This window comes from Falco biarmicus, chromosome 9 (assembly GCF_023638135.1).
Source record: "Falco biarmicus isolate bFalBia1 chromosome 9, bFalBia1.pri, whole genome shotgun sequence".
Classification (NCBI taxonomy): Eukaryota; Metazoa; Chordata; class Aves; order Falconiformes; family Falconidae; genus Falco; species Falco biarmicus.
In genome coordinates, this window is record NC_079296.1 from 10,842,658 (window position 1) to 10,864,796 (window position 22,139).

At 44.1% G+C, this 22,139-nt stretch overlaps 1 protein-coding gene across 4 annotated transcripts in view; it reads right to left on the reverse strand.

Annotated features, from left to right (window-relative positions):
- The window catches only part of TNC (tenascin C), a 72,284-nt gene that overhangs the window by 27,524 nt on the left and 22,621 nt on the right, over positions 1-22,139 (reverse strand). For 2 of the 4 annotated variants that reach the window (XM_056350985.1, XM_056350981.1), the window contains exons 2-11: positions 19,654-20,245; positions 17,399-18,712; positions 15,355-15,618; positions 14,732-14,847; positions 14,480-14,636; positions 13,597-13,866; positions 12,288-12,473; positions 11,456-11,545; positions 10,885-11,148; positions 1,165-1,437 (exon numbers count right to left, since the gene is read on the reverse strand). In XM_056350985.1, coding sequence (XP_056206960.1) covers positions 1,165-1,437; positions 10,885-11,148; positions 11,456-11,545; positions 12,288-12,473; positions 13,597-13,866; positions 14,480-14,636; positions 14,732-14,847; positions 15,355-15,618; positions 17,399-18,712; positions 19,654-20,116 — 3,397 coding nt within the window. In that variant the 5' untranslated portion in view covers positions 20,117-20,245. The remainder of the gene's footprint in view (positions 1-1,164; positions 1,438-10,884; positions 11,149-11,455; positions 11,546-12,287; positions 12,474-13,596; positions 13,867-14,479; positions 14,637-14,731; positions 14,848-15,354; positions 15,619-17,398; positions 18,713-19,653; positions 20,246-22,139) is intronic. The other 2 variants (XM_056350983.1, XM_056350984.1) reach the window with 2 other exon arrangements.

Below are 22,139 nucleotides of genomic sequence, written 5' to 3' on the forward strand. Positions count from 1 at the left end.
GCCAGACACATTTTTACCTACGCCAGGCTGCTAAAAGCATTATTGAAACAAGCAAGCTCTACTGCGTTTCATGTTTTAATTGCACTTTGTTACGTGTACTTTTATCCTTTTCTGTGCTGGGTAATATGTGCTTGGGGAAATCAAATATGACCAAGCTCTGGGTATCTCATAATCACAGGAGGTTGCAAAGGTCTGTAAGGAAGCCCAGAGGCAGCAGATATTGTCTACAAGAAATTATCTGAAGGAAGAGCCACTGGTGCCCCTTTACTATCAATTAATTCATACCCTGTTCATTGCCAATGATCATAACACTCAGAAGAATGAAAGGATAGACGTGAGTATATATGTATCTTTCACAGTCAAAGCTCATGATAAATTCTCATTTAAAACTGCCATCTTTCACAAGGTCAGCCAGAAAATGATCATTGTGGCTCTTGATTAGTTTTTTTCAGCCTTCTGACAGTGCAGGGCTTACCTTCCTTCTTTCAGGTCACTTTTATGCCAGGGTAGTTCTGCTGAATCTGGCTTTCTTGCATTATATCTTTTTCAGACCAATCAGACTGTTTAACAGCCTTGTGTGGCTTAATAATATGTTACTACTGGTGGTAGGAATTAATTTGTGTTCTTTTCTATATCAGACCACATAGATGGTGTCTGTCCTCGCCCACGAGTCAGATGCACACATTATACCCCCGAGTCTGTATGTACACAGAAGCTAGTGCATCGTTTCAGAGGTAGCTTCTGAAGGATAAAAACAAAACTCTCAGGCTTTGATTATCTGGGCTGTAAAGAACAGAATTTTATAATTTTACAAGGCAACCTGGGCTTTCCCAAGCCTGTACAACCACCAGTTGGGTTTTGCTGTTAGTGTCAACCAGCAGAAAAGCGAGTAAAGGGAACAAAACCAGCCATGGGGTGGGGTGGGGGGCGAAGCATTCCTAAAAGTGAAAGGCTCCATGGGGGCGCTGAGATTCTTATTGGAAAGTCTGATCAGGAGACATTTCCATGCCAGAGATGTTCAGCCAAGCTTTAATGAGTTGGGTGCACCTCAGGCGAAGCCGAGCAAGTGAGCAAGCTTTGCCGAAAGCTGCGCTAGCGTTGGCTCACGCCCCCGTCTGCAAAGAAAGGGAGCCCTGGGGCTGGATAGGCGACTTGAGAAGATACCTGTCATGGTTTCAACAGAAAGGGGGTTGGTCCTGTAGCCTTGAATCACACCACGAAGTGTGACGTTATAAGGTGTGTTGGCCTTAAGGCCTGTCACATTCGTAAAGCGCAGTCTGCCCGGGACTGTGATATTCCGAGTTCCTTCGGGATTGCCAGGCTCCTGCACCTGAATGATAAAGTGCTCATAGGCGCCGTCGGCTGCCGTCCAGGTGAGCTGGAAACCATCCCAGCCTGTCTCTGATACTGATAAATTTCCAAGCTCAGGTTCCTCCTCTGAATAAGGACAGAGAGTCAGTCAGTTACTCCAATTACAGACTAGTAGCCATGATGTATCATTTAATGATGTTCTGCGTTAATGCATTTCACTTGCAATCAGTGACACAGAGATGCACACACACACATTTACATTTTCAGCTGCCCCAGATATCTCGTAAAGTCTCTTCAGAGACATGGCAAAACAGAACAGTAAGAAAAGAACTATAATAACAAATAATAACCACACTGATGCGAAAAGACTGCTTACAGAAAGCAGCTTATAGACCATCTTACAGCTGCAAGTGTTTTGCCAACATTAATTACGAGTCCCTATGAGACAAACAAGTATTACTATAACCACTTTACTGGGCTTTTAACAAGTCGGTGTTTGCCATTGTGCCATTCAAGTGACTGTGAATACTGCAACAGTGCCTGGTGTAAGGATAGGAGGACACCGAGTTTGGGGATTCAGATGTTTATGATTTTCATTGTGCCCACATGAAAGATGCTATTTATTCTTCCAAACTATTTCCAAAACAATAAAGAAGGGGAAAATTCCTCCATGTCTGCATGTCTTTAGTTTAATGGATTTATCTTCCTTATATTATATCATTCTGTCCACAAAACCTTCCTGGGGGCAGAGAAGCTTGGATTTTCAGAGTTGCTGATATTAATCAGAAACTGACATCTGCTTTCACAGAAATTAACATTCTTATAACCCATCACAAGGGGTGGCCAAGAAAGTTGGGAACCATCAGAGCTAACTCTGAGATGCTGTTAAATCTAAAAGTTTGGGGTCATCTTCTCAGCAAAAATAGAAAGTCCTCTGTTACAGAGAAAATAAAACCGATTCCACAGTCAATTATCGTCAGTGAGATTCACTAATGTATAGTAAATCGCTGCTACTGAGGAGCACAGAAGTTTTGATGAGCTTTCCCCATCCTGTTAGAAAGGAAGAGATTATTTATGAAATAAACACAATGATGTTCAACAACAACAACAAAAAGCATGAATCCAGAGCTGGTTTGCTTTATCAGGAACAGAAACGAGACTCATTAAGGCAAAATATGAATCTTGTCAAACTGGCACCGTTTAGCTGAAAAGGAGAAAGCAGGACAGAAATAGAACTGGTTGTATCAGAAATAATGATCTCTTGGTAGCAACAGAAACAAACAAAACAAACACATTTCCTTAATGAAACTAAACCAAAAAATACGGTAAGGTAAAAATCTTTTAAGTAAAAGCTTGATTGAAATAAGTAATGCAGTAATCATCATAGCTTAAAAGCAATCCAGATTCTCTGAAAAGTGCTCAGTTTCATTCGCTCCCAAGATGCAGAGTCCCTTTTGCTCCCGTTCTTTTCTCATGCACATTTGACATGGAGCGTACCACTCCATCATGCTCTTTAGGGACCAAGGGATTCTCATACAAAATCATGCACCAACTTGAACCGTTGGAGACCTCCAAAAGCCTCATCCATAAAGCATCCAACATACGTGACAAAACAATGACAATGTCATAGCAAATGATATAAAGGGATGATGTTTCTTACTTAAAAAAAAAAAAAAAAGAAGAAGAAGAAAAAAAAAAGAACAAACCATTGAGAGATGAGACTGCCCTAGCCTTGTAGTAGGTGTGGAATAATCTGTGTGTTTCTATGTAAATAATTTATCCCATGTTGTGAATTTGGTTTGGATGATGGACAGGTACAGCCATTAGCCTCCAGCTAGGTTCTCCAGACATGAGCTTACACACTGGTACTTTGATCATTATTGAGCTGAGCCCTGTGGCCATAGGCCTGCTTCCTCATGAAATTCATGTCATAGGGATAAGAGACAGAAGTTTTCAGAAAGGTATACTCCCAATGTGTTCCAATCTTTTTTTTCTCTGACATCACCACTTTCATGCCAATGCTGCAAACTGCAACCTTTTTGCAATCTTTCTGGTGTTTGAACCACAATCCAGATAAACGCTTGTAGCATCTTGCTATTTGCATGTGCCTTGTAAATAGCAGATGCATCAATGCCTCTCTTCGCATGCAATTTGAAAAGAGGGACTTGATGCTACATCACCTTAAAAGCTGCATGGGGCATTGTCCATGCTGTACCACTCAAGGCTCTCATTCCATAGCAATAAGAGTTTTATCCCATGCAAAAGGAAGAAAGGGGGGAAAAAATCCCACAAACCACAGCTAAGAAGAAATGCATCACTTACACAGCCTAGCATTTCTGCAATGGAACAGCAGTATGAAAATGAACTTCTGTATTTCAGAGCAGAAAAGGAACACATGGATAATGAATCCATAGAAAATACCTGTGGTGGCTAGGGCTTCCAGGGACCAAGAGAGCTGACCTTGAGTGCTTCCATGGAGGTTAATCTGGTATTGTGTGCCAGCTGTGAGATTGGTAATCTCTGTTTCTCGATGGTTTCCCGGTAAAAATATTTCCTGTATTCTGTTTAAACTGGACAGGTCTTTCAGAGTGATAAAGAACTGATCAAATACCTCATCCTGTGCTGCCCAAGACAGGGAGAAACTACTGAAAGTCCTGTGTGTTATATTAAGGTCATGAAGAGCAGCAGTGGCTTCTGAGGTGGGAGGGTCAGTGGGCACCCAAAGCAGAGCCTGAGAATCAGTGCTGGGGTTTGTTAAAGAACTGAGCTCTGTCGGTGCAGGACTGGTAGGATTAAATGATGTTTCATTGATTGGTTCTCCAGGTGTTGTGACTAGAAGTGCTAAACAGAGGCAAATTACAAGTTAAAATTTCCTGAGAACAAACCCCCAAACATACCAAAAGACAGCTAACATCTGCTACCAAACAGTTTGTATGCTTTCTATTAAACAGCTCTAAGAACAGAGGAAACAGATGAGTACTTCTGTTTTGGAGACTGAATCCAGGCCACAAGCAGAGGTAGCATCACTAAGCGCAACATGGTCCTCACGCGACCACACTAAATAGCAGATCCAGAGCAACAACCATTAAACACGGAGAGGAGCTGAAATGTTTCCAGTAGACAAATAGGCACATCCTCAGCTAATGTAAATCAGCGCACTTTGACTGCCTCCAAAGATTTCTGCTGATTTACATCGGTGAGGATGTGAACCCTAAGCCTCTCAAACATGCCTTTTATCTTTACTACAGCGTGTCAGTTTTGGTTTCTGATAAAAACCGTAAATGGAATGCATGCCAATTATCACAAACATATCCAAATCCAGACTGAGAAATCAGCTGCAGCAGAAGCATGCTAAATCTCATCCTATCCAACCAAAAACAGGCTTGGAGGAGTTATCCATCTGGTTACATGCAGAATTTTCAAAAAAGGTGGGGACACACACAGACACACGCATCCTCACCTAAAAACTAGGACAGCAAGAACTCAAGCAAGCTTTCTTTAAAGAGATCCAAAGGAATGGAAGGGAAAAGGCTTGGCCTTCAGCATGCTGAACCATCTGCGAATATGTCCCGTAGCACAGTCAGAATCTGAAAATCTGGGAACTGTGGAGATCACAGGGCACGTGTTTCTGATTGCAGCTGCAAGGCAACAGGCAGGTGATTTTTCTGACATGCAGAATTATCTCCTCATTAGTGGAAAACCACAGCATTTCACACCTCAGTGAATGTCTTGCTTTCATGCTCCACTTGCATTCAATTAAGAGAGAGCAAGTCATCTACCACCATCAATCAGATCAACACAAATAGGTACTCAGGATTCATTATCTGTCTCCAAATTCACACATGTATCAGAAAAAAAGGTTTCAGAGGAGAAAAATAAGTCTAAACCGCTTTCAAACAAATGCAGAAATGTTATCTCAAAAAAACCCAGCCACCCTCTCAGGACAAATACAAATGTAGAAATATTGTTTTCTGCTCACCTCCAGGAAGGAGGGAAGCCTGTGAGGCAAAGAGTGATTTATGTTTTTATATAACATCGATATTTTTGACTTAAATTACCCCAGCACATGATCTGGACCAGGCCCTACATATGCTGCAACCTGAAGACAGCCATACTGTCATGACACCAGCACACCCGCAGTGGTGACCACTAGCATAATTCCCTCTTTCCCAGTAAACCCGCTGTCAGAACTATTACCTGGTTGTACCAGGGTTACTGAGCCCATGTAACAAAGCAGAAAGACATGCAGAATGGAATCATCAGCCTTCTGCGATTCCCAGCTGCTTGTGCGCAATTAGATGCCAACCAGCTCTTTCCTGTTCTGGAAACAGGCAAAAAACTATGGCATCAAGCAAGTGCACTGGTGCTTGTTCAGCCTTAAGGTTTTCTACTTAACATGCACAGTGGTAGCTGGGCTTTACTGTGAAATATTTCTGCAAAAGACGTGCATAGGTAGCGTGAAGTGGGGGAAAAGGGCAGCAGTACATCGCACAGGTACAGCTCCAGGTAGTGGGTGGTCGTGGTCCCACTGGGAAACTGGCACGTACCCTGAGTTGGAAGCTGAGGACAAAACATTCAAAAATGCAAGGGAAAAAAAACCCCAAGGCTGGCATTACGCTCCTGATATCCACGAGAAAACCTTGTGTAATATTAGCCCAAACTATCTTCTCACTTGCCCTCATTCCACTTGACCACCCCTACTGACATTTCTCCCAGATTGCTGCCAGTTACAGCATAACCACACAAGGACTTGGTCACTCCAGTCTGGACGGGAAATACAGCAGCAATTCAACTGTATCATACAAAAACTGAGGGACCAACCACCTAAAAGGCATTTTAATTCAGAATTTTGCTGTCATAAGAGGATTAATTAGATTGTGCCAACCTTGACGTGGGAAGCTGCCATATAGAGATGGTCTCATGGAGCATATGTAATTATATGTAGTTACCTCTGATTTCTTTTCAGACCTAATTCTGAATATTACCCTGGGTTTAATGACATGACTCCACAAATGAATTTGTGGACGAGAAAGAGTGGTCTACCCTCTACGCACACATATCCCATATTAAGCCCATGTGTAATAGAGGAATATGTGGCTTTGTGTACAAACAAACAACAGACAGAAAAATGAAATTATATGAATACATGAAATATAGCACAGGTAGTATCAGTGTTCATTATTAAGCAGATAGAATACTGTAAGAGGTAATGGAAAATTTGGAAAACAGTTGAACTGTAGGATAACAAGAACAATGAAGTTCAAACACTTGACTTTGCAGCTAAGGGAATGGATGGGGAGAAGAGAAAGAGAGCTCTAGGAGCCCTAGGTGTGTGGATGACAGCCAGAGAGCATGATTCATGGTGGCAAGATGAATGAATAGTAGGTGCTGAAGCTGAATAGAGCTGAAAACTATGTAGAAGGCAAACTGAATGGACAACAAACAAATGCTCTTTCTCAGACTGGAATACTTTTCAATATAATTTTCAGTAAAATCTTCTGGCTGAATATGGTCTAAATAAGTCTATAATGCTGTTGCTAGCCTTTTGAGGAATTCCATTGTAATGCTGCGTTGGTAATTTTACTAAAAGGAATGCTAATGTCCTGCCAGGACATTTCCCCAGTTCCTCTGGATGGAGCAAACAGTATTCTGTATTATTTCTTGCTTCTGTCTCTGGGATTTTACATGATTTGCCAAGAGGGGCTATCAGCCAGTTTTGCTGCAGAGTCTCTCATCAGCTCAAGCACTCTGTAAGATGTGACGGCCTACCAAGAAATTTGCATTCTTTTCAGAACCCTTTGGCTAAATGGCTTTCCCCTCCTCAACCTGCTGATTAAATTGAGCTCGCAGTGCCTGCGCACCTCTGCATTTCATGAAGAAAGCACCGCAGTACAGCACCAGCCAGAAATGCAGTGGTAGGTACCACTAAAGGTTCCCCTGTTGAAGTCAGGTTCCAGGTACTCTCAGCAGAGGAATCAGCTGAAGAACTGGGCAGTCTTTACTGGCAAACTTTGTTTCCCAGTGGTCAGCGCTGCAATTTCCCATTGAACTGGCTCACCTAATCATTCTTCCTAACGTTTGAGTTTGTATAAAAAAGGGTGGTACAATCTAAGACTAGCAGAAGCCAGGAGAGGAAGACAGACTGACGCACAGCACAGACAAGGGTCTTTGGTAAACAGCATAAATCTTCTTAAAAACATTCAACAGAATGGAAAAGTTACTTCTCCAAGCCATGCTCCTACGTGCAGCTCACTTCCAGAGGTAAGAGAGTATCGCATCCACGATTCAAGAACAGTTGCTGCACAATCTGGGTCCTTCAGCAGAAGAATTTGAGGTTGGCACTTGGTTTCTCTAATGTCCACTCATTTATCTCCACAGGCCTCTCATGCCTGATGTATTGCCATCCGTCCTCCTCCAGGACCCACATTGTGCTGTGCAGGCAGGGTTCCAGAACCAGAGCAAGAAAGAACAAAGCTGCAGTCTGACTGCTCAACTTCCTCAGCGCTGGGTTACGTGCTCACCCTGCAGATTAGTTGTTAATCTGATGTAACATTCCCAAGACATGCTGCCAGAAAGGTCCCTCCAACTAGTAAAATGGCTTATTCTCTTTGATTTCTGAAGTAGTTCTGAACCAAAACCTTAGTGCAACGCTGGGTAGGTCCTCTAACAAACAAGTAGTAGCCTAGTTCGTGATACCTTCGTTAATAATGGAAAGGAGGTACCTGTTGTGACCACAGCTTCCAAAGAAGAACGCTGCTCTCCAGCCAGTCCATACACCTTGATTTTATAGGAAGTGTTAGCTTGGAGGCCGTCAATCACAGCGCCTAGGGATTCTCTGGGCAGGAAGGTTTCTGCAGGGGGCCCAGCTGCCAATGACACTTCCTTGTACTCCACCACAAAACTACTGTAGACTCCTGTATTCGCATACCACGAGACACTAAAACTGTGGTCTGTTACCCTTGAGACCACAAGGTCCCTCAGTGCATCCTCCTGCATCCCTGAGGCCTCTGGAGCAAGAAAGCTCCCAGAGCCAGAAAGCTCCTCTGGGTCAGGAGTCATTGCCTGCATTAGGGTTAGGCTATGCAGAGCTACAAAGAAACAAACAAGCAAACGGCAGTGTGAAATATTAAGTCTTTCCTTTTTAGCAAAACAAAATAACATTTAGCAAACTGTTTGCTTTATAATCTTTACCTTCTCCTGAATGCAGGATCATGAGTTAAAAAAGCCTTGGTCACTTGAGCTGCACTTCATCCATATGAAGAGACAGAAACAACAGAAGGCTTCTATTCTGTTCTTATATTCTATACTATGGAAGAATTAGAGCTGTGTCCTCTGCTAGAGGTTCATGAGCTCAGAACGTTTCAGTTGTCTGTGTGCGGAGAGTTGATATACATTTAAAGACACCAAGCAGAATGTAAGAGAGGAGGGAAGGCACCAATAGAAGACCCTCAGCTCTGGGGCTGAAAGCAACTTTACCCTCAGTGGCAGAAAATTCACTACACAAACAAATACAAAGCATTTGTGGGAAGCTCTTGAGTACCTGCCAGCAGAGAAACCTGACTGAACCATCAAGAGGCTGGGAAGAATAGAAGATGAAAAACTGGCAATTTAGAGAAGCAATGGAAACTCTGAAAGGAAAAAGTCTCAATCATTCTGCAGTCCCTGGCTCCTTGGGGTAGCAGGGATGGCACATGCCCCTCTAAACAGCAGGACTGTCTCCTGCACCTGCCAAGCAAAGCTGCTCCAGTCCTAGCTGGACTACTGGCACTTTCCAGTTCAATCACTCCTCTCTCTCCCTGGTTACTCCAAATACTCTCCCCAGCAGTGCAATGGACCTGAGCTCCCCATAGCTCTGCATGACAGGGTAAAACAACACGTTTGTTTGGCTTATCCTGAGGACTTCAAGACTGGGAACATAGATAAAGAGGACTGACTTGAGGGTGGATCAAAAAGTAAACTGAAGCAGACCTCTTGTCTCGTACCCTACAGGCTTACAGAGGGCTGCTGCCTCCCCATGCTCATGTGTTTGGATTTGTCCGCTCCTACGCAGGAGGAAGGTCACAGAGACAGGTTATGTCAACTGCTGCTGCTGCTTCCAAGGAGCCCACTGCAGAGAACGCTTTGTTTACTGGCTGCTCTGAGTAAAGACTTAAAATAAATACACTGGCCAGATGAATGTATTTATAGTAAAAGAAACAACACCAAAACCAAACCAGGAAAAAGAAGCCACCATGTAGGACTCTGGAAGCTGGTGCCGGTAAGACCAGACTGTGAAATTCCACAGTATGTTGCTTCTGTCTTTTCACCCTCTGCATACGTCTTCTGAGACCACTCAGTCTTCAGACAGATGGGGGACCAGATAACTGGAAAAATCAAAGCCTGCTCACTCCTGCCACATAAACTTTCAGCTTCCTGTCATGTGTGTGCCTCAAGGCTTCCGAAGTTTTCCCTGCATTGCACGCAGGCCTGACTTATACATCAAACAAGTAATTCAGTACTGATGGTTGTCTGTAGTTGACCCCATACCACATGACCCTCTGCTGCCCTGCATTCCTTGACTCTAAAAGTGTTCAGAGAGTCTGCTGGCACAAACACTACCAGGGAATATGAAAACAGGTTTGATGAGTTAAGCTGTATCGTTATTAATTTGTAAAATCCACAGCTTCTGATGTGTTTACCCGTAGATAGTCTTCAGGGAGAAAAGGATAAACACCTTGATATCTGCTAAGGACAATAATTGCAGTGCAGCTGATTCTGATTTCATTGTCTCTGCTCACTTATAGCAGTCAGGGCTTTGCCTCACAGGATTTAGCCTGAAGGCACTTAAAGATTCAGGACTGACTTGTGTTCTATGCCGAGATATACCTCTGTATGCCACAATCTTCGGGTCAAAATGTTTCATAAAGAATATGAATTGAATAAGTTGTCAACTGAAACAGGTTGATTAGAATGGTTTGTACACCTGGAGATGGCAGAAACAGACCCCTTCTCTGCCGGCAAGTGTAACAGCCATGGTATGCAATGGAAACGGTGAATGTGACCTGATCTGTGGCGGTAGCCTTTCCTGCTTTTGGAGGAGCAAACTGAAAAAGGGCAACGTCAGAGCCCTGTTGACCCTGCTGGCACGTGATGGGTAGAGGCATGCTGTGAAGAGAATTCATTAGGTGGGAACAAGCAATGTTAAATACATTCTGGTTGTTCTTCCTCTTATTTTTTGGCTGTAGAAAGAAACCCTCAAATTATAAGACACAATGCACGAAAAACCAGCCTCATTTAAAACAAAAGATGAGGACTGTGTTTCGTGCAGGACAAATAGCTGAGTTCTTTGTGAGTGTTCTCAAAGGATAAACAAGAAATCATTGAGAACATGGAGCTAAACACAGTAGGTAGGGAAGTACACAGCTCTCCCTCCATTAAGCCTATCATGTTAGACAGAGCTAAGCCTGCTCTGCAGGCAGCGGATGTTTTTCAGCAGTTCCCCAGACATGGCTTACAAAATCAGGTGAAGTTGTCCTTGGGTTAGTCATTGCCCAATGACCTGGTGCATGACCCTCATCAAAAGCTGTTACTCACCAGTTGAACCCTTGACAGTTGTGGGTTTGCTTTTGTGTCTGCCTTTCTCCGCCACCAGACTAATGGTATATTCTGTGCCTGCATCCAGCCCCCGCAGGATAAAAGAGGTGCTGTCCACAGGGATCTCCACTTCGTTCTTCTTTCCAGACGGGCTAATGTAAATGAGGCGATAGCGATCAAACTTGGCCACTGGTCTTCTCCAGCGAAGGGATAAGGTGGTTTCAGTGGGGTCACTGACTTCCAGGTCCTTGGGGTTATCAAGATCTACAGGTTAAAAAAGTGAAGTTGAGGTGTCTCTGAACTGCCCTGGGACAGTTTTTTAGGCATCTGTAGACAAAGTGACATCTATACTGGCAGTCTAGCAACAGCTCAGAGTCTTATCCACCTTTTGGAGCTTTTGAAGCCCTGTTGCATGATACAGGTAGAAGGTGACGAAGTTCTTTTTTACAGACAAATCACACCAGAACAAATTTCCCTCACTTTCATTTACTTCAGCAGGCACTGCATGGAGAAGAGGCTTCACCTGACTTGGTGTTTCCTCCAGAGCACAAAGGGAGATCAAGCTACTCACCAGTGCCAGCATTAATGGTAGCAGGAGCGCTTTCCCTGTCCTGTCTCACTGCTGTCACTCCAATGCCATATTCAGTCCCGGGCCTCAAACCTAAGGGATGAGGAATAGAAGCATGAGTTCCTGTCTCTGGAATATGCCTACGGACAATTGTTTAAGTAAGGAAGTCTGAATGTATGCAGGGTAAGATACATGTTTTCCTGTGCATGCAGAGAATCGAGGTTTCAGTTGACCCTCCAGCTGACCTGATGCTAAATCTTTTTCCATGTATATGCCAAAGGATAAAAATTATGGCTGACTGCATTTTGGACACTGTGCAACTGCGTAATCAGAGATAGCTTCTGCTTTCCGGAGCTTGCAGTGTAGGTACTTCTGCCAAAGCAAAGCAGGTAGACATCCATGTGACACAGACAAAGTACCATTATCTAGCCTTGCAGGCTGGTAAGGCAGCTTGCAGGTTCACAGAAAAGTTGCAGTCTGGCATCAGTAAATATCATCCCTAGCATATGCAAAAGCCTTTTGAACTCAGAAATTTGGAGCCATCTCCACAAAGACATGTAGCTACCTAGAACTTGGGGAACTGACTAGTGGGATTCAGAAATGCACATGAAAGTGAAATGGCTACATACCGTCTGTTGGCTAGTTACCCATCTGCAGGTGTGTAAATGTATATCGTATGTATTTTAATTTCTTTGTATTGCTTGTACACAAAATGAGTAACCTCTGCTTGTACCTCTTACATATAGTGACCAAAAAGGCATTTTTTCACTACACTGCTGTGCTCTAGGGTGATGGTAGCGGCACAATATTAATGGCAAGATCTCCATTCCCCTACCTGTGAGTGTAGCTCTGGTTGTGGCCTGATTACCCTTTGGCACTGTGATCTCAGCATGGTCTCCACCAGAGATGGGAGCAAACTTGATTCGATAGTTGTCAATATTTGCATGGCTGTTCTTCCACTCCAAAGTGATGCTGCTGTCTGTCTGTGACACCCTCTTCAGGTTTCTTGGAGCATCCAAGTCTGTGTTCAATCAACCAGTAAATAAATAGAAGTAATTCTCTTATGACAGCAGTCTTTTATAACAGTGATTTTTAGAAGGTGAAATGATCTGAAAAAGTTAAGTTTCCTCTCACACGATACTGCTACGTTTTTAACTACATCACGCAGATTTATTTTAGCATGAAATGAAGAGTTCACTAGCTTTGGAGAAAACATCAGTGGAAGAAATTCAGCTTTATGTCTCCTGGGACAAAAATAACATTTTCAATTTTAGTAATTATTTTTCATTACAAAACAAGCTTGTGGAAAAAACATATTAGGCTGAAAATACTGTTTTTCCTTTATAAATACATCAGCTTTCAAAAGGAAAAAGGCTGCTAAGAAACAACAATTTATCATCTCCAGAATTTCTGTTCAGTAAATATCTTGCATTCATGGCTGAAAGGAACTCTAAGGCTCAAAACAAACGATGAATATTCTGTAAAAATTCAACAGGCTTTCACTGTTCAGACCTATAGTAGACTCAAATTGTGCTGTGAATGAACACATTTTTCATTTTAGGATGAAAAAGGAGGTAACTGTCTATGTATCATTTACACAGCTACCTTAATGCCTCAAACCTGGCCAACATGTTAAAGGACCCACACTTTCATAACGCATTCCAAGGATCACTAAGGAGCAAAGTCAATTTTTAAAAGCGTAACAGAAAACATTTGGAGAACTAAGAAGAGAAAAAAGCAGTTCCTTTAATCTGTTATACATATAGAAAAAACAGAAAAGTCTTAGATTGAATAGGAACCATGGAAGATATTAAGCTCAGCAGACAGACAAGCAATCCAGAGGAATTTGTTTCCTGAACTAGAGATTTAGGGTATAATGAGCAAAAGCTTCTAAGAGACTTAATACCATAATTCCCATTTTCAAAATACATTTAGATACTTGGAGGGGTCTAAATATTTTGCCGAGCCAGTAAGGTCTATAAGGCAAAGAGAAACATTCTCCACTTTCATGTACCTCTATAATGGTGCTGATTCTGTGTTGATGCAGTAACTATCAACTGAAGCAACAGGATACAAATAGCGTAGGAAATTAATGGTGATTACATTACTTCCCAGAAGTTTGGATTGGTTTCCCAGCTTCTTACCTGTGAAAAAGACTTCTTTCATGGGGTCGCTTTCCATGTCCCCTCGACGAGAGATGAGCGTCACTTCATATTCTGTGTGCGGCCTCAGGTTTCCAATAGAGTATTGGTTTTCATCTTCAGAAAGGTCAATAGTTGTCCTGTCCCCTGGAACATCCTTTGGGCCATAAATGAGCTCTATGCCTTCAATTTCAGCCAGGGGTTTGGACCACGTGATAAGAGCTGTGGTGTCTGTGACATCTTTTGCCTCGATCTGGCTAGGGGCATCAAGCTCTGTTAACAAAAAGAAAAAAAAAAGAAGTTTTTTTTAAGGAAATTTTGCCAGAAAAATCATACACATTCTTGTGCTTTTAATTGATGATTCAGAGCAAAATTAAAATGAGTGGCTTCTACCAACTGAAGATTATCTTCATTTACTTTCTTCCTTTACTTTCTATAGTTGAAGAAAGTGCCAAATGGACTCAATTCATCAGAAGCAAATTCATCAAAATTCATTACCATTAGGAGCTGCCAAAGGAAAGACAGGCAGCCTAAGAGGTTCTCCATCTGCACAACAGAAACTCTCCTTTAAATAATTTCTTCATGCAAATATCACCAGGGTGAAAGAAATTCTAGTTCCTGTTGATGTACTTTTTGAAAAAGAATAAAAATGTATAGCACTTGCTACCTGCTAGCTAAACGTAAATTTCCTTTCCTCTTCTAACAGGTAGCATGGACAGGATTTAATTTCTCCTCATGTATTCTTCATTAACAGCTCCACACTACTTTTTTCCACCCTATCAATTCACAGTGTAGAGCTTGGCTTTCTCTTTGTTTAAAACCTCCCTAGGCCACCCCAAACAGCAGTGGTTTTATAGGTGGCACTACAAAAACAGGCTGTGCTTACTTGTGGTTATCACTCTGGATAGTCCTGGTCCTCTGGTGTTGTTTTTCACTATATGAAGGGACACATTATACTGTTGCCCTGGTGCCAAACCTGGCTGCATGTAAGATGTCTCTGGCCTTTTCAAGCTGCTGGTTATATCTCCGTTATCATCCTTTTTCTGTAACACATGGGACAATCAGTCGGTATAAATACAAGAAATCCAGGATCTTGCACTTATGTACGGCCTCTGTACAAGAGACACTGCTTCCTCACCATGTTACGGAAGACCAGCTCCCAGCCATCAAATGAAAAGTTCAGAGGATCCCACTCCACCTGGACAGATGTTTCTTTAACGGATTTGAATTTCAGACCTTCTGGAGCCGGCAGATCTGTGACAGAAAAGGATATCATTACATGAGCTACAGGTTCCCATCGACGGGGCACTGCGGGTGGGACATCCTTCCACCACTGTAACTACCTGCCAGGCAGCTATCTGCAGCTAATATGTTTAAACTCTCTTCCCAGCCAGTTATTCTGCCTTTGGAGAGACCTTTCTCTGCCCTATTTTAGATGTCACCTTAGAGTAAAATGAATTTGGCCCTAGAAATCTTTTTCTACCCTCTTCAAAGAAGCCTAGAGAGGACATTTGAAGCTAAGCAAGATGAATCCTGCCCCAGATCTCTAAAAATGAGCACAGTGACAGAAGTCAAAGAGCACCTTTTGAGGCTGGGGTGTTTAGATATGGCTGTGGTGTGCACGATACAGAAAGGAACATGAACAGCAAATGAATTGAAAATAGAAAATACAAAAGAATTAATACCCTAAAAAAAAAGGATGCAAATAAATACATACAATGGAATAGACAAAACAATGAATACAGGGAATATTAAACGCACATGTTGCTACCCTGGCACTGACTGGAATACTCTTCTTGTTTTTAAGGATTGCAAAAACACGGATAAAGTATTCTACACCCGGCTCCAGCTCATGAATAGTGGCAGCTGTCTGGTTTCCTGGCACGGTGAACTGCATATCTAAGCCACCACTACTGGTAGGGACGTAGGTGATGAGGTACTTATTGACGAGATTCTCATGCTTCCATTCCAGATTTACAGTTTTATCTGTTACGTTTGTCACGGTCAGCTCAGTTGGAGGAGACACTAGGAAGGGGAAAAAAAACAAAACAAACTTATAAGAAATTTTCAAGGCTCAGAAAATAATGACTTACCCAGTTGCACATTTTTCCCAGGAGCAGATTATAAGAATCATCTAACCAACAGGGGATGGGGAAGCCATGTCACACAAATTAGGCACTTGAAGAAAGGAATGTTCAGCTGATGAAGGCTACAGACATCTCCAAAAGTCATGAGCCAATTTCTGCTCTCACACTTGCACACAACCTATGGCTGACTGTGTTCCAGCTCCTCCGTTCATGGCTACTGCACAAGACTATTATAGCTGGGTCCCTAGGGATTCAGATGTTTAATTCAACTGCCAGAAGCACATGATTTTATAGCTAGAAGTCCTAGGGTTTGCAAAGATTTTCCAAAGTAAAATAAAACATGATTATTTTTGTAAATACTTACAATAGATTACTCCACATTTGCATGTACAAGAGCACAAAATGTGGTTTAGGAGTCTTCCAGAAGGAGGAGATGAAAACATGGAATTTCTTTTCAAGGGTACTCATTGTCTTTTATAATGTTCCCACCCCCTAATATTCTTTGATTACTCTACAAAGGTCTTAGGTTCCAAAATCTCTCTCCTGGGATCTACTAAAGAAAACTACCTCATTAATAGTGTAATGCCTGTCACTATCTAGCTGCCAAAATTTTCTATCAATTTCCATAGAGTCAGTGGTACTGGGAAACTAAGTGCACGTTTTTATAGCTAAGTTTCCACTGCAGCTGATTCCATGATTTTACTCTAAGCTTTTGTCAGATCTCACATACACACACATACATCTATATAAATATATATATATAAGTAAACATCAGGTTTTACTTTGGTTAGAAAAATCACTTTGGCCAATTGGAAGATAGTGAAGGCCCCTGTAATAACCCTGAAAGCTTGCACTGCAATATTTACAACACCTGGCAATTGTTCCATGGTGGCAGTCGTCTCCGTACGGATCACTTCAGGATGTTGCTTTTGTGTGCCTTGCCTCCACTATGCCCTCTGCCTCCACCAGGGCTCTAGTTCAGTGATCTACCTTCAAAGCAAAGCCAATGAGACCCTGAGGTCTGTCAGTGTATACTGTCAGTGCTGTGTGGTTCATTTTCACCTCCTACAATAGCGATAGCATTGTAAATCAGCCACTTTTCTTATCCATCCAGCATGAGACAGCGAACCAGAACCTGGTTGTAAGAAACATTTGATACCCAGGCTCTTTATTCACTGACATTCATTATCTACGTTATCTCATTCCTGCAAAGTCTTATTCTTCAGTCAAAATTCAGGCCCTATTCTTTTGACTGACTGATCCTGCTGAATACCTAGTAAGACGACTCTGGATACATCTCCCTCTTCTCTGTAGCTAGAACAGTTTCTTGCAGATGCAATTTTTTTTTAGCATCAAGAGGTACTATGAGAAGCTGAAAGGTCACGGTGACAAACCCCAGCTGGTGCTAGCTCCAGCAACATTGTGGTGAGAGCAAACTTGAAGATAACAAATGGACTGCATCACCATTATCAGCCTGCTGGCTAGCTGACCACAAAAAGTCACCACCAATATAGCCCTGAAAAGCAAGGGAGGCCAAGATCCTGCTGCTGCTGGTGCTACTGCTCTGATTCAGCTGTTTGGACTATGATAAAGAAAGGTGGCAACAGGGCCCAGCTATACGGAAAAGGTTTCCAGAGCCTCCGAGGCTGCTGGATGGACGTGGATGGACACGGGGAATTACCCAGGGGAAGTGGTTCAAAAGGGACATTGCAACCTACCATCAGAGCAGTCATCCCCCATGTAACCATCCTCACAGACACACCGTCCGTCGATGCAGCGGCCCACATTGTTGCAGTCATTGGGGCAGGTCTGTTCACGGCAGTCCTCCCCTGTGAAGCCCTCCTGGCACACACAGCGCCCATCAACGCAGCGCCCACGCTGGTGGCAGTCATTGGGGCAGGACAGCTCGCCACAGTCCTCCCCCGTGAAACCGTTGTCACACTCACAGCGCCCCTCCACACAGCGCCCGCGGTTGTGGCAGTCTTCGGGGCACCGCAGCTCCCCACAGTCCTCTCCGGTGTACCCCTCGTCACACACACACTGCCCATTGACACAGAGCCCGTGGTTGTTGCAGTCATTGGGGCACCGCAGCTTGCCACAGTCCACCCCGATGAATCCCTCATGGCACACGCACTGCCCGTTGACGCAGCGCCCACGGTTGTTGCAGTCCCCGGGGCACCGCAGCTCCCCGCAGTCCTCACCGATGAAACCCTCATGGCACACACACTGCCCATTGACGCAGCGACCATGATTGTGACAGTCGTTGGGGCACCGCAGCTCCCCGCAGTCCTCGCCCAGGTAGCCCTCGTGGCAGATGCAGCGGCCGCCCACACAGCGCCCACGGTTGTGGCAGTCCTTTGGGCACCTCCTCTCGCTGCAGTCGTCCCCCACGAAGCCCTCGTGGCAGACGCACAGCCCATTCTCGCAGCGCCCATTGCTGTTGCAGTTGTTGGGGCAGGTCAGCTCCCCGCAGTCCTCCCCAGTGAAGCCCTCCTCGCAGAAGCAGGTCCCGTTGACACAGCGCCCACGGTCAAAGCAGTCGTTGGGGCAGATGAGCTCGCTGCAGTCCTCGCCAGTGTAGCCCTCGTTGCAGACGCACTCGTTGTCCACGCAGCGCCCGCGGTTGTGGCAGTTGTTGGGGCAGAGGGGCTCGCTGCAGTCATCACCAGTGAAACCCTCGTGGCACACACAGCGCCCGCCCACGCACCTCCCGTGCACGCTGCACCCCTGGGAGCAGAGCTCTTCGCTGCAGTCTGGACCCGTGTACCCCTCGAAGCACATGCAAACCCCATCCATGCACTTGCCTTGGTCGTTGCAGTCGGACGGGCAGGTGGCCTGGCTGCAGTCCTCGCCGGTGAAGCCTTCGGTGCAGAGGCACCTGCCCTGGACACAGAGGCCCCGGTTGAAGCAGTTGCGCGGGCAGTTGGGCTCAGAGCAGTTGGGGCCTTTCCAGCCAGGCTCACACACGCAGCCGCAGATCTCGATGCTGTAGTTGCCGTGTCCGCTGCAATAGGGTGTTGTGTCCAGCTGACCTGTACCAACGATCCAGAAAACCCATTACTCCCCTCAGGTCTGGGATACATTAAACCAGTGTGGCACATATGACCTAAAAGGGATCTGATTTTTCAAGCTCCCTACAGGACATAACTTCCAGAATCTCCAAAGCTTTTAAATGAGAATCCCTCCATCTTCCTCCAATGAGCTTTAGTTTAGCAGGAATGCTTTAATTCGCATTAGTAGCAGGGAAGAGCTCCTGCCAACTACTTGGTAAACGAGCACGCTGGATTCCTCTGGCCTTCTCAAAATCCCTCGTCAACTGACTGAGCAGCTTTCCTGCCTGCTCCATCAGGGCATTACTCACCAATTCACTCCAGAACATCAAAAGCCAGGCAGCATGGTGTATCCTCAGCCGTGAGTCTGGCTTTGTGCTCAGAGGGACAGAGTACTACTGAGAAGACCTGTGTGTTCTCTCTTGTTTGAGCAATCCCCTACCACAGTTTAAAAAAAATCCTGGAAGGATACCTTTTCCCCCCTTCTCTAACTGTTTGTGCTTGTCTATTGCCTTATGCCCTGCTGTATTTTTATTGGTTTCTATTAAAGAAAACTTGGAAGCAAACCTGGTTACATTGGCAGCTTATTCAAAGGGACAAAACATAGAGCCAAGAGCTTGGACTATATGAGTTTTAATCTTAACTCTGACATAGACTGTCACCCTGCCCAAATGTCGTACACGCTTGGTGCCACAGCTACAAAGCAGCCCAGGCAGACTTCTGACCCACAGATTCATCAAACCACAAAACTGTGAATGAACATATCTTGCAAGCTGGCCAAATACATTCCCAGTTTTGGTTACGGTTCAAATTTAACAGGTTGACTTTTGCTCATTCTTGAAACAGATCTGCGTATCTACTCTAAACAAGATCTACAGCCAGCACAAGAATTTCCTCAAGAGCAGTTCCCCTGTCTGCCTTACCTTCTACTGCCTGGGAATTAGGACAGCATCCAGCCCCGCTGGCACACTGCTCCCGAAGGGAGGATACCAGCCCCTCCAGCTCCTCTAGCCTGCTCAGCAGATCCTTAATGTCTGGGGCAGCTGCACAGCCGCAAGCCCGGCGGGGAATGTTAATACGGTGCGTGAAGACAATCTGGTTCTCCTCATTCACTGTGTGCTCCTCATAATTCTTGACAGGCTCAATTTCTGCCTTCAGGTCTTCGTCGCCACTTGCTGTGTCCAGGTCCACAGAGCAAAGGGAGCCAACAGGCAGCTTAATGTTGTAGACGTGGTTAAAAACCACAGGCTGGTTATCCTCTGGCAAGGTCATGTTTAGCCCAGCCTTCCACTTCTGCCGGATAGTTTGCTTGATGACTCCGCCATTGACATCCTGGGACAGCAAAGCTAAGATCACACAGGCCAAAACCTGGGTGGGGAGTCCCATGGCAGTGGTCAGTTCCTTTTCAAAGCTGATGGAGTCTATATATGTTTGGCCTTTGTAATCTGCAGCAGAAACCGGAGAGCCAGTTCAGACCAAGTTGGATATCCCTTCCTTTCCTCGTGCACTTGTTGCCTAAAAGACAAAGGAGCAGTGTAAGGGATGAACCACAGCTACACCACCCAATAAAAGGCCTATGACACCAAATGCGGGCCGACATCCTTAAAGAACGTGGCTGGGTGCTACTCAGCATACCACCTCACTTCACCCAAGCTGCTGAGCTTGTTCTTATATATAACATCAGTGCATTACCTTGTTTTCCAAGATCTCAGTGTGCTTGTGAACAGAATGTCACAAGACACGAATCTTGAAGGAAGCTACTGTTATTTCCCATTTAGAGCAAGCATATTGGAGTATGGAAGGTTTAACCACCTCAAGCAGAAGACCAAGTGGAATTGCCTCAAGCAGACACCTGCTGAGTTTCATCTCAACTGAAAACACTACTTTGGGATGGAGGTAGCTAAAACAAATACATGTTCTGTTATGATTCAACTGATGGTAAAAGTTTGTAGTTCCTTCACCCATTAGTCTGCTGCTTGAAGGCTACTGAAGGCTGGCTCACGTACGAAACTCGAGAGGCTGTCAGAAGGTATATCGACATTACTAAGTCATTGCAGACCTTTTCCATATGCTTTAAATTATTCCAGTTGGTTGGGAATCCAAACTCCAGGGCTTGTAGCCCAGTAGAAGTTTCACTATACTGATGATTTGTCTACAGCATGAAGATAAATGGAGCTCTCTGGGGAACACTGGAGGTTGAAGGTTCTGATGTCAATGCCTGTATCATAGCTAGCAGTATTTTAGCTCAGAAGTAGTGAGATACAACAGGTGAGACTCTAACAAAGGAGGTACAATGTAATAAACAGCAATAAAAATACATGTGCACACGCACACACAATAAAAAGGGAGAGGAAGACAAGGAAAAGAAATCCTTTGAGTATGTAAGTCCTTCAGGAAAGAAAGCCATACATCAATACAGGTGTAAAACCATCTTTTTAGCAACCAATACGCATTTCCACTAGACAACATTTCCCATTGTCTGATCTTCCATCAGCTGTAATACAGTAGCTTGCTTATGGGTACAAACACCTGGCTGGGCTGTATGAGCTCTTTCTGAAACTGATTATTTTCAGTTAGCTTCAGTATTTCCTCTTCCTCCTCAGTCTGTCCCTGTTCCTTTCATATAAGCCAGGGGAGCTAAGAGACGTCTGTTGACTTCCATGCAGAATCAACCCCTCAGCATGTAGAGTGAGAATGAAAAGCAGCTAATGGACTGGCTAAACAAGCACACCTAATAAATGTCAATTTAACTTTGCTTTTCTTTCTACACCCAGAAAACTTTGGTTAAACGGTTAGCTCAGTGACTGTGTTTTAACTAGCTGTAAGCTAGTGAAATGCCAGTAATGGAGGAAATAGCAATTTATTCTCTAAACACCACTGTTTTGATGATAATTCATTTGTCAGATGAAAGACTGGCTTCTTCCACCATTCTGCCTCCCGCAAAGTGTAGAGATAATTCTTTTCCCATGCTATTCCTGATGCTTTTGTGGAAGAATGACAATAATACGTCAGACACTTTACTGAAGTTAATTTTCTGTAGACAATGTTGAGCTCACAAAGAGTGAATTTCACCTTTTATTGGGGAATAAACCAGAAGTAAACAAGCAGCAGCGGAGGCGCTTTTTTTTCTTGCCATGGAAAAACATTCAGCTTTAAGCCATTTCTAACGCTTACCCCATTTGTTCAAATATGTCTGCAACCCTTGTCTGCACCAGAAGACAACACAAGGTAGCTAATAAAGAATAACAGAGGCAGACATGATCCAGGTCTCATTTGTGACTCAGGCCAATCCCTAAATTGGGTTGCCAGCTCATGAAACATGTTCAGGACAGCATTTGAGGTAAGATTTTATGCTCAAGCACTCCCACTCGGGGTTTACAAATTGCTTTCCATACAATGAGATTCCATG